The sequence below is a fragment of the Epinephelus lanceolatus genome, chromosome 5 (genome assembly GCF_041903045.1).
Source record: "Epinephelus lanceolatus isolate andai-2023 chromosome 5, ASM4190304v1, whole genome shotgun sequence".
NCBI lineage: Eukaryota > Metazoa > Chordata > Actinopteri > Perciformes > Serranidae > Epinephelus > Epinephelus lanceolatus.
Genome location: NC_135738.1, coordinates 503,413 through 516,318, shown reverse-complemented (window position 1 = coordinate 516,318; position 12,906 = coordinate 503,413). Strand labels below are relative to the sequence as shown.

Genomic DNA, 12,906 nt, shown 5'->3' with positions numbered 1-12,906 from the left:
ACAAAAAACAAAGCAGTAATAATAGAAGCCACTTTTTAAACCATTTCTTGAACTCGACATTTATTAGATTAAACCAGGCAATGATTTTCAAAAACCTTCTGAGCTATATTCAGTCCTCAGATATTTAATGTTCAAACTGATTCACTTTATTGTTTTTTGTAAATCTACACTCAGGTTTTAATAAAGTTGTGACAGGAGCCTGATGACCACTCAGTGACATCATCACCTCTCAGTGACATCATTACCACTCAGTGACATCATCACCCTCTCTTCAACAACACTCAGCGTCAGTGGGAACTGACGACAATTCAATTTTATTTATAAAGCCCAATATCACAGATCACAATTTGCCTCACAGGGCTTTACAGCATACGACATCCCTCTGTCCTTAAGACCCTCACAGCTGATCAGGAAAAACTCCCCAAAAAACCCTTTAACGGGGAAAGACAACACTGTTGAAATTTTCAAAGTGACATTTATTTCTTAAAATTCACAAGTTAGCTCCCAAAACTTTTGAACAGAGGCTTTTCTAATACAAGTGTTAAATGTTGTGATTCCTTTATCAGAGGAGTTTTATTGAATTAATACTGTAGTCTGGTCTGAATGTCGTGTGAAAGCTGCACTGGAAATGTGTTCAATGAAAAGAAAAGTGGACATGTTGAATATTAATTTCCTCCACTGTGTGTCAGAGAGGATTTACAAATCACTGAAATCACTGCTCTCTGATTTTATCTGAGGTTTTCACAGCATTCAGTGTTCAGATGAATCGTAGCTTTAAAGTGCTCAGGTTTGACGTGGAGCTCATTGACAGTATTTTACACACTGCTGAATGAATGAGTGAATGAATACATTTTTTTTATCACTGTGTAATCACACAGAAATCTGCCCGGCCCACACAGCCCTACAAGATACAATAAACATGAAGGTTAACCAGGACCAGAGTCCAGCTGACACATTTTCAGACAGTAGTTTGTTTTTTAATAATAAATCATATTTATAAGATCATATTCATGTTTCCTGTCTAAACTCTTCATCTGAAAATATCTAGGTTAATGTAGTAAAAAGTAAAACGTACACAATTTTATTCTGAAATGTAGAATAAGTTAACAAAAAACAGAAAAATAAATTTGTGCTTGAGTACAGCTGTAAATGATCTTTGTTTCATCGCACAGCTGACACGATGAGTTCTTAAGTTTTGTCATTTGAAAAATTATTTTTCAATATTTTCTGACACGTTCAGACTGAACAGTTAATCACAGAGACTAAAGTCAAATAAAAGTTGAGTCCTTTTCTCCTCCTCTCAGAGACGACACAGTTTATGACTGTTTCATGCATCATATCGACCTCACTCAGATTTTAAAGGATAAATAACGCCATTTTTAAAATAACACGTTCTTCCTGTGGCCTGAGACGATCCGAAGAACAATCGAAATCTAAAATCTACAGTTATGAAAAACAAACTGAAACATGGCCTCAGATATTGAACATGATGTCACACACACACACATGTATATATATATATATATATATATATATATATATACATATATATTTACATGTATCTTCTCTGCACTGTGTTTCTTGTTTGGATTGGATCATTTTTACCCTGACAGCTCAGTCTATATTTCTTTTCTTGTATTTTTCTGTGTAATGTTAGTTGTTGTCTGTGTACCTCCTGACGTGGTGTCTGCACCAGCCTGTGGCTCCTCCACCTCTCCTGACACATTTTTGTATCTTTTCTTTTTTAATATTTGGATTTTCTGTAGTTTTATGTGTATAAATTTTAAGAATAATGAAATTAAAATCTGTGATGTCATCAGGTATAAAGATATGGAGCTGCTCCACAGACACTGAAGGTGAAAGTCATTGTAGATTTCTGATGATGGGAACATGTCAGTGTCAGGGCGGAGAACACACGACAGGATAAAGATCATTTGGGTGTAAAAAGAGAAAACATTGGTTGTCTGTGGAGCAGCTCCAGGTGACATCACAGGTGTGAGACGTCCTTCTGTGGTTTGTCAGAGATCAGCTGATGTTCACTGATACTGACTGAACTCCACCTAAATATATAAAACAGGTGGAGTTCTCCTTTAAAGTCAGTGTTGGTCCAGCTCCCACGCTCCTCTGTAGTTACTCCATCCAGAGATGAGGACACGGAGCTGGAACGGTTTCTGTGGAGCTGACGAGTGTTGACTGGCGAGCAGAGATGATGTCACTCTGCGGCAGATCTTCAGACTATCAGTTAGTTTCGGCCTGGTGTCGGCCTGCTCGGCTGACAGTAGCTCCACTGACGTGTGCACATGTGTGTGTGTTTTGTGTCTGAGGTGTGAACGACGTGAACTACAGCCTGTACCCGAGCCGGGAGCTGCAGAGGGACTGGCTGACGGCCTATCTGGAGAGTTACAAGCAGAGCTCAGGACATGAGGTCACTGTGACAGAGGCAGAAGTTACGCAGCTCTACATTCAAGTCTGCAAATTCTCACTGGTGAGTGTTTGTTGAAATGTGTCATTACGAGAGCCTCAGCACTTTGGAAAGACTTTGGAAAGTGACAAATCTCTCAGCACTTATTTCCTTTCTTTAAGTTCTGCTCTCAGAGAGACTCAGTATTATGAGATGTGTGTGTGTGTGTGTGTGTGTGTGTGTGTGTATGTGTATGTGTGTGTGTGCAGAGCTCTGAAACAACATGTGGCAACACCTCCCCATCACAATTTAACAATTTACTTTTCCAGCCTCCCAAAGCAAATCGTCTGGGCCGGGCCGGGCTCGGCAGCTGACCCTCCACTGTTCAGAGTCTGATGGACTCCATCTGAGCTGATTAGAAACTGCCGCAGGGAAAAAATGAAAGACAGCAGCCAAAATTATGTTTCTTATGACCACAATTTTCATTCTTTGGTGGCTCAAATGGAGCTGGGCGATCCGTCTAAAAGTGCTTTCATAGCTCAACACAATATGCACAATTGTCCTGAGCAATTTCAGGGTTTGGTGTGAATGTCTCTTGAAATAGCCCAGAAATGATGAGGAGGCATATTACTTTTTAAAATAACTTGCGCCGCGGCCAAAAAACAGAGAGGGACAAGTGAGAGCGGGGAAAAGAAATAAAGCCTGGAATGGAGCAAGAGGCGATAATATCATGTTGATTGAAATCAGATTTTCTAGGACAAACTGAGGAGGACTCTCGACTCGAGGGAAGTGGGAGAAATTGATCACTGACGCTTAACAAGCCAAGTTTCCAGCTCCGCTCATTTTGACAAGCCGCGTGTCAAATGAAGGAAACTGAGCCTGATAACAGAGAAAAATCACAGCCGCTATTTTTCATCATTTCAAATAACAGAGCTCAAACTTCTGTTTTTAAAAATATCCACAAATATTAGAATTGTATAAACCAAGTGTCTTTATGAACCTTACTTCACGTTTATCCTCACAGTCTGTCATCACCTGGTTTTCCTTCGTCACGGAACAAAATATTCCATATTTCTCTCACATCACAATGACCTGAAAACACGTCCTCACTGTGACCTCGTCACATGTCCACGTTTGGTCATGGACTTTCCACGTCCACATATGACGTCCAAGGTACCCTGGGTGTGTTGGTTGTTGACGTTCTGGGACGCCGTGTCAACTTCAGCCTGTTACATGCATTGTCTGTTTTCAAAATACACTTCTGTTTTCACAGGAAATGTACAGTTTGATACAGTCTCTTTCAAAATAAAAGCACTACGTCAGTACAACACCACCAACTGATGTTTTTTTTCCTTCAACAACACACACACACACAGTTACATTTATCAATCAATCAATCAATCAATCAATTTTATTTATAAAGCCCAATATCACAAATCACAATTTGCCTCACAGGGCTTTACAGCATACGACATCCCTCTGTCCTTATGACCCTCACAGCTGATCAGGAAAAACTCCCCAAAAAAAACCCTTTAACGGAGAAAAAAAACCAGTAGAAACCTCAGGAAGAGCAACTGAGGAGGGATCCCTCTTCCAGGACGGACAGACGTGCAATAGATGTCGTACAGAACAGATCAACATGATAAATTAACAGTAATCCATATGACACAATGAGACAGAGAGAGAGAGAGAGAGAGAGAGACAGAGAGAGAGAGAGAGATGCAGGTAATGACAGTAGCTTACAACAACATTATTGAAAGTAATAATATTATAGTTATAGTTCTGGCTACTGTGGTACAATATGTTGAAAGTATGTATTAATATCTGGCAGTATACATGTGTGACAATAGTCATATGTGTATAATAACAGTAGAAGTATGACTAATGACTAATGATGGCAGCAGCAGCAGGAGGCATCTGGCAGGACCACGGCAGCAGCACAACCACACACGTCACGCTGTCCAGGCACCGCTGTGATATGAGTTAATCTGAGAGACAGTGGAGCACAAAGGCTCCGGAGTAGAAGCCGAGTTAGTGACATCCAGAATGGCCGAGTTAGCAAGATGCAGTAATAGGATATGAGAGAGAGAGAGAAAGAGAGAGAGAGACAGAGAGAGAGAGAGAGAGAGAGAGAGAGAGAAGGTGCCCGGTGTATTATAGGGGGGTCCTCCGGCAGACTAGGCCTAAGTCAGCCTAACTAGGGGCTGGTACAGGGCAAGCCTGAGCCAGCCCTAACTATAAGCTTTATCAAAGAGGAAAGTCTTAAGTCTAGTCTTAAATGTGGAGACGGTGTCTGCCTCCCGGACCGTAACAGGAAGATGATTCCACAGGAGAGGAGCCTGATAGCTGAAGGCTCTGGCTCCTGATCTACTTTTGGAGACTTTAGGGACCACGAGTAACCCTGCGTTCTCAGAGCGCAGTGTTCTGGTGGGATAATATGGCACTATGAGCTCTCTAAGATATGACGGAGCTTGACCATTTAGAGCTTTATAAGTTAACAGTAGGATTTTAAATTCAATTCTGGATTTTACAGGGAGCCAGTGCAGAGAAGCTAAAACAGGAGAAATATGATCTTGTTTCTTAGTTCCTGTTAGTACACGTGCTGCTGCATTCTGAATTAGCTGGAGAGTTTTTAAGGACTTACTAGAGCTACCTGATAATAGAGAGTTACAGTAATCCAGCCTAGAGGTAACAAAAGCATGGACCAATTTTTCTGCATCTTTTCGGGTCAGGATAGGCCTAATTTTCGCAATATTACGCAGATGAAAAAATGCAGTCCGTGAGGTTTGTTTTAAATGAGAATTAAAAGACAAATCTTGATCAAATATTACTCCGAGGTTTCTTACGGTAGTGCTAGAGGCCAGAGCAATGCCATCTAGAGAAACTATGTCATCAGATAAAGAGTCTCTGAGTTGTTTGGGGCCAAGAACAATAACTTCAGTTTTGTCTGAATTTAACATCAGGAAATTGATGCTCATCCAGTTTTTTATGTCTTTAAGGCAGTTATGAAGTTTAGTTAATTGATTACTTTTTTCTGGCTTCATCGATAAATACAACTGTGTATCATCCGCATAACAATGGAAATTTATAGAGTGATTTCTAATGATGTTACCTAAAGGAAGCATATATAGAGTAAATACGATTGGTCTGAGCACAGAACCTTGCGGATCTCCAAAACAAACTTTGGTACGTAAGGATGATTCATTATGAACGTCAACAAACTGAAAACGATCAGATAAATAAGATTTAAACCAGCTTAGTGCTGAACCTTTTAGGCCAATTAAGTGATCCAGTCTCTGCAGTAGAATTTGATGGTCAATTGTGTCAAACGCCGCACTAAGATCTAATAAAACAAGTACAGAGACAAGTCCTTTGTCTGAAGCAATCAGAAGGTCATTTGTAATTTTAACTAGTGCTGTCTCAGTGCTATGATGCACTCTAAATCCTGACTGAAATTCCTCAAATAAATTATTATCATGGAGAAAATCACACAGCTGGTTTGCGACTACTTTCTCAAGGATCTTTGACATAAAGGGAAGATTAGATATTGGTCTATAGTTGGCTAACACCTCTGGATCCAGGGTGGGCTTTTTTAGTAGAGGTTTAATTACAGCTACCTTAAAAGACTGTGGTACATAGCCTGTTAATAAGGATATATTGATCATATCTAATATATGAGTGTTAACTAAAGTGTTAACCTGAGAGACAGACTTAAAACACAACACTACTGACAGATGGCATTGCTCTGGCCTCTAGCACTACCGTAAGAAACCTCGGAGTAATATTTGATCAAGATTTGTCTTTTAATTTTCATTTAAAACAAACCTCACGGACTGCATTTTTTCATCTGCATAATATTGTGAAAATTAGGCCTATCCTGACCCGAAAAGATGCAGAAAATTGGTCCACGCTTTTGTTACCTCTAGGCTGGATTACTGTAACTCTCTATTATCAGGTAGCTCTAGTAAGTCCTTAAAAACTCTCCAGCTAATTCAGAATGCAGCAGCACGTGTACTAACAGGAACTAAGAAACGAGATCATATTTCTCCTGTTTTAGCTTCTCTGCACTGGCTCCCTGTAAAATCCAGAATTGAATTTAAAATCCTACTGTTAACTTATAAAGCTCTAAATGGTCAAGCTCCGTCATATCTTAGAGAGCTCATAGTGCCATATTATCCCACCAGAACACTGCGCTCTGAGAACGCAGGGTTACTCGTGGCCCCTAAAGTCTCCAAAAGTAGATCAGGAGCCAGAGCCTTCAGCTATCAGGCTCCTCTCCTGTGGAATCATCTTCCTGTTACGGTCCGGGAGGCAGACACCGTCTCCACATTTAAGACTAGACTTAAGACTTTCCTCTTTGATAAAGCTTATAGTTAGGGCTGGCTCAGGCTTGCCCTGTACCAGCCCCTAGTTAGGCTGACTTAGGCCTAGTCTGCCGGAGGACCCCCTATAATACACCGGGCACCTTCTCTCCTTCTCTCTCTCTCTCTCTCTCTCTCTCTTTCTCTCTCTACTATACTTCTACTGTTATTATACACATATGACTATTGTCACACATGTATACTGTCAGATATTAATACATACTTTCAACATATTGTACCACAGTAGCCAGAACTATAACTATAATATTATTACTTTCATTAATGTTGTTGTAAGCTACTGTCATTACCTGTATCTCTCTCTGTCTCTCTCTCTCTCTCTCTCTCTCTCTGTCTCTCTCTCTGTCTCATTGTGTCATATGGATTACTGTTAATTTATCATGTTGATCTGTTCTGTACGACATCTATTGCACGTCTGTCCGTCCTGGAAGAGGGATCCCTCCTCAGTTGTTTTAAGTTTTTCCTGACAGAGGGATGTCGTATGCTGTAAAGCCCTGTGAGGCAAATTGTGATTTGTGATATTGGGCTTTATAAATAAAATTGATTGATAGATTGATTGATTGATTGATTGACAGCAGCAAATGCAACACAAAACAGACCCGGCTCCTTAACACAGCTCTGAATCAGCAGTGATGGAAGAACAGTACCCAGGTGGATGTGCTAACTTTCCTCGTTTACCGCCACGATGTGATGACAGAAAATAGCGTCTGTCTTTGTCTGAGCAGCACTAAAACATCACTTGGTATTTAGCCTGCACCGAGTTTGAAAGAGAGACAGAGTAAGTTAGAGAAATAAAAAAGAAGTAACCACCGTTACATTGTCACTGGCCTCCATGCTGATTTCTACTGTTCACTAACCTGGGCTGCAACCAGGCGACAACACCCCGACCGAGACTGTGTTCACAGCTGGGGTCTACGATGGGAGGGAACTCTGTCACCAGGTAACCCACGTTAAAAACAAACTCGTACACGTGTTGATTTTGGTTGGTTAAAGATTTTAAAAACATTTCTGGTCATCCCACCTGGTGAAACCCAGATGATGGATTTCATGATGTGTAAGTGAGTTTGGAAACTTTCCAAACAGCAGCGATGGCGTCGTCAGTCTGCTGCTGTTGTTTTGTGTGTGAGCTTTTTGTTCTGCCTTTTTGATGAACTGCATTAAACTCCATTATGTCTTTTTGTGTGCTGCTGGTGTCACTTGGTAATTGCTGTGAATAATCAGACTACATTGAAGTGACACTATAGTTCAGCATAGACGAGAATACAGATGAGGGAAGCAGCCTGCACTGGAGGAAGCTGTGTGCCATCCACAAAGTCTGGCCTGGTGCCAAAGCTCTGCGGCGTGAAGCTGCCTCCCTCCCATCTTAATCCCTGGCACGCTGTGCCAAGACGCAGTGGGGTCTTTACGACTTGCCTCCTCCGCAGGGATCCCCCCTGATGTGGAGGCTGAAGCCTGCGGTTCTGTGATGTCACCCTGCCCGTTTCTCATCTGCGTTTTTCTCAATGGCTGCGTGTCACCGCCGCTCTGAGTGCAGCGTTCGCCTCTTAATGGAGAGCAGTTATTAATCATAATGGAAACACGCTCAATCTCTCCCTCCAACTAGAGACAGAGATTAGAGATGAAAATCTGCCAGTGAGGAGGAGAACGCCAAGGGAAAACCGCACATTGCTCTTCAAGTATTTCATTCCAGCCTTTATTTGATTATCAAATAAAAATGTGATTATATCACTGGGCCGCAGAACAGAGGCCTGTCTGGATCTTATTAGGACTCGCTATTAGTGGTCCTACCATGAAGATTTACAATAAGGGTGGAGAACAACAGAAATTTATGGAGGCAGGGAAGTCCGCAAGCCTAAGTGAGCAAAGCCATTAAGGAGGGAACCATTCAATACAGAGGTTTGTCATCCTGACTGAGCAGCAGCAGCAGCAGCAGCAGGGGCGGCGGCGGCGTGCAGCAGCAGTTAGAGGATGATCGGAGGTCATCGCAGTGTTTTTACAGTTCTGCTCTGTGGAGCACAGAAATAAAGCAAAGCATCAAAGACAAACAAACTTTATGAAAGCATACAACACCTTTTAATTTACAACAGTCACTGACACACGTTAATGTGCAGACACCACAAGATTTATACAGTTTCTTAAAGTCCTGCAGGAAAATCACAGACTACAGTATGTTAATGAGTTTGATCACTCTCTATCGGCCAATCAGATCCGTGCTGAAGACACTAGTTTGAACACTCCGGACTGTGTTTTAGTTTGAACACTCCGGAGTGTGTTTTAGTTTGAACACTCCGGAGTGTGTTTTAGTTTGAACACTCCGGAGTGTGTTTTAGTTTGAACACTCCGGAGTGTGTTTTAGTTTGAACACTCTGGAGTGTGTTTTAGTGTGGACGAGCATCCAGGTTCTCCTCCTCAGTGAGTCATATCAGTCACAACCAAGTGTTGACCTCCAGGGCCAAAACATGATGCATCACAACCTGCAGTTCCTTTGATATCCACTAGAGGCTGGCTCCCCACGGACCTTCATGTTCACATGTAGAAATCAACATGTTTACAGCCTGTTTGGTCTCTGGAGATCATTTCAACATTCATCATCACAGACTGTCCTTGGCCTCTCAGTCAGCTCCACCCCTCACTCCTCCACAGCTCCACCCTCTCATCCAAATATGGTCACTGGCTCCAAAACACCAAGATGGAGATGGCTGAAACGTGGAACTTGAAGCTTCAAAACAGGAGTCTACGAACCAAAGAGTGACATAATGGCGGCTACGTCCATTATCTTTACAGTCTGTGGTCACGACACGTCAAGCCAAAACATGACAGTGAACTCTTCATTACCTTTCATGATTTCATCCTTCCTGTGTGGGAAACTTTACTCTTTTCCCATCGTCATGACTTCCTGCAGTGCTGGATGATGCTCCTGGTATTGCCAACATGTCGCTGTGTTGCTTTGTAACGCCTCATATCTGTTTTCTGCCACCTTGACCTCCGTATACTCGCGTGTTACTTTCAGTAATGTCTCCACCTCATCATCAGTCCAAACAAAGAAATCTCTGCTCTCACTTTCTGCCATCTTCTTCGTGTTTTCTGTAACTTAGCAACCAACCATGGACAATCTGCTTCCTGTTTACATTGGGGGGCAGTGTATGGCAGTGGTCATGTGATATGTGTTTTCAGGTATGTAGTAGATTGGACATCTCACATTCTCCTCTTTAATGTCACTGCTGTAGTTTTAATGAAACCTTCTCATTCTCTGCATTTGACTGTTTTTATTGTTGCTGTGTATCCGTCAGTTATGGCAGATTTTGTTCTTGTTATTTCATGTTTTTGTCTTTTTCCTGTTTTTTTTCATAATTCCTTGATAGACGTTGCTGCTCATGTTCTTATGGAGTTTTTTCATCATTATTTTGGGATTTCTTTTATATGTTTGTTTCCTTGCAGCACATTGGGTGTGAACTCAACTCAGTGCATTGCTGTGAGAGTTTAATGCTCAGCCAGTTTTTTCTTAATAAACAGTGGTTTGATGATGATGAAACACACACACACACACACACACACACACACACAGTTTGTATGATTCAATTCAATAATTTCTACCTCTTCAACAATAAAATCAGACATGATGTTCACTGTCATGGATCATACCAAGTCCAGTATTTTCATGTTGTGATAAAATGAATAAAAACCAGTGAAACATTCAAACACTTTGAAAACCAGTCTGAATCATGAAAACTGTTGCTGTGGCTCTTTAATGTGTTTTTCTTTCTCTTCCAACAGGCCTCCAACTTCTTCTGGGGTCTTTGGGCCATCCTGCAGTCACGCTTCTCCTCCATCGACTTTGACTTCCAAAGGTTTGTATTTGTGACGCAGGCCACTCAAAGGTCCCATCACGCTTAGAGTGTGTGGGTGTCACTTTGTATAAATGCTTCTCCAGTTTCTTTTGAGCATTAAATGCTGCACAAAACAGAGAAACTGTCAATATTCAGGTGGACGTGCTCCTGACATGAAGCATTAACACCTCGTCAGCTGCGGTTTAACGCAGAGGAAAGTATGACATTAGTACGACTTGATGGGACCGTCTTGTTATTTAACATCAGCATGCATCACTGAAACACTCACACATGGAAAAATATATCCTGAGCATTCCATTCAAGCTCTCAGTATTTTACTGCAGTGTTTAGACAAACAGGATCTTCATTAGAGTTTCCTGACAAAGAATTTGTTGGCAGAGTAGTTGCAATAAAGAGTCGGGAACTTGAGCCCAGAGTGTGGAAATATTTCAGACTTTGTGTATCCAGAATCTGGCACAAAGCAGGCAGGACGAGCACACGTCTTCCTGTCACCTCCAAAAGCAGGCAAACTGTTTACACATGACGTTCTTTGCTCTGAAACCACAGATCCTGAAGAGATGAAAGCCCCGGCCTCCACAAAGGAATCAGAAGTCATTTCTTTTATTTTCAGATGGATCATGATCCACACAGTTATCTTTAAACAGGTCCAGGAGACATTCCTCTCGACCAGCCAGCAGACAATAAAGTTCAGGAGGGCCAAATGTTTCCCTGCACCCCCACTCCCAGCGCCCCACACCCGCCACAGTTGTGATCGTGATCCTAATCACTATTGACATACGGCACCCTCCCCTCTGTGTGGCTTTCTCTGCTCGCCTGCTAGATCAGCGACAGGGCCCCCGCCTCATTTCGATCTGGACCTGGGAGGAAATGTGATCCAGAGGGGTGCCGAGGCACAGAGGCGCTATTGTTCCCGGGCTGTCGGTCCTCCCTTACATATACGTCTCTCATCCCGGGCCGGGCCACATGCGCCTGCTAGACGTCTGCTCCCCTAAGCCGCCGCCGGAGGTTGTCCATAAGTGCACGCTGAGGGTCGGGTTACCTTCCTTTAACTGAAATGAGCTCAGAGAGCAACAGTAACGATGGAGAACCAGGTTTAAAACCTTCACCGTCCAGCCGACCTCCAAACACTCACACAAACCCATATGTGATAATTCCCTGAGCCAACGCTGCTCTGAGGAGTCTCCATCATTCAGCCTGCAGACAAAGAGACAATATGGACGTCTCGCTGTCATATGGATCACTGCACATTCATTCTGTTGATCTGTTCTACTGTCAGCGTGTCCGTCCTGAAGAGGGATCCCTCCTCGGTGTCTCTTCTTGAGCTTTCAGCCATGTTTTTGGGGAGTTTTTCCTGGTGAGCTGTGAGTGTCCAAGGACAGAGGGCCCTCTGAGCCGCACTGTGCTTTGTCATATGAGGCTGTTAAAATAAAACTGAAATGAATTGATAGTTTGTCCAGCCTTTCATCTTGTGCTTTAAATACAGCAACAATGAGCACCACAGTCACAGCACAGCGCCTCCTGAGGCTGTCCTTGTCATTTGTTTAAATAGCATAAAGAAAGCTACATTTACATTGAATAGATGAGCAGTAAGTAATGTAGCCGTGACTTTCGTATTCTGTCTTGCAGAGGAGGTTTAATTGGATGCATAAAGGCCAGGTCACATCCGGATTTACAATAGCTAGCTGACAGTCAGTGAGCTGCTTCTCTTCTCAGAGCTTTTTATTCATCTGCAGAGTGAATTGATTGAAATCCTGCACATACTGAGAACAAAATGCCGGGGGGGGGGCTAAACTGCACAGGACAGAGGTGATGGAAGGAGGAAGCTCTGGGAGCTAGTAGCGTTAGCATGTCACAGCTGGTTGGTGTGCGTTCTGTGAGTAGTCACCTGTCTGCCGTGACCTGAAAGGTCCTGACACACCAAGCCAACAGTAAGTCTTCGGTCAGTGTTGGGCCGTCAGTGAGCCTCTGTCACCCTCAACAGTGTGGTGAGTTCACATCAGCCACTGGCAGCTTTTTGTTTTTGGCCGATTCAGCACGATGAATCAGAGCCAATCAGAGCCAATCAGAGCCTGTTGGTGAACATTTGTCCTCATCACAGTGGTGTGTCCAGCACTGTTGCCCCTCATCGGCCCACAGTGGCTTCTTTTTGGCCGATTTACGGTGTTGAATCTGCAGCGATGATGGCAGAGCCCGTCAGTGAATGACCTCTCTCTGACTGTGAGCTGAGCTCAGGTGAGGGGCAGAGGAGCGTCAGTGAGTAAAGGAGGAGCTAAAGTCC

The 12,906-nt window shown here is 42.8% G+C and overlaps 1 protein-coding gene across 2 annotated transcripts in view; it reads left to right on the top strand.

Annotated features, from left to right (window-relative positions):
* The window catches only part of LOC117261913 (ethanolamine kinase 1), a 76,678-nt gene that overhangs the window by 52,302 nt on the left and 11,470 nt on the right, over positions 1–12,906 (top strand). For both annotated transcript variants that reach the window (XM_033634504.2, XM_033634505.2), the window contains exons 6-7: positions 2,325–2,485; positions 10,555–10,628. In XM_033634504.2, coding sequence (XP_033490395.1) covers positions 2,325–2,485; positions 10,555–10,628 — 235 coding nt within the window. The remainder of the gene's footprint in view (positions 1–2,324; positions 2,486–10,554; positions 10,629–12,906) is intronic.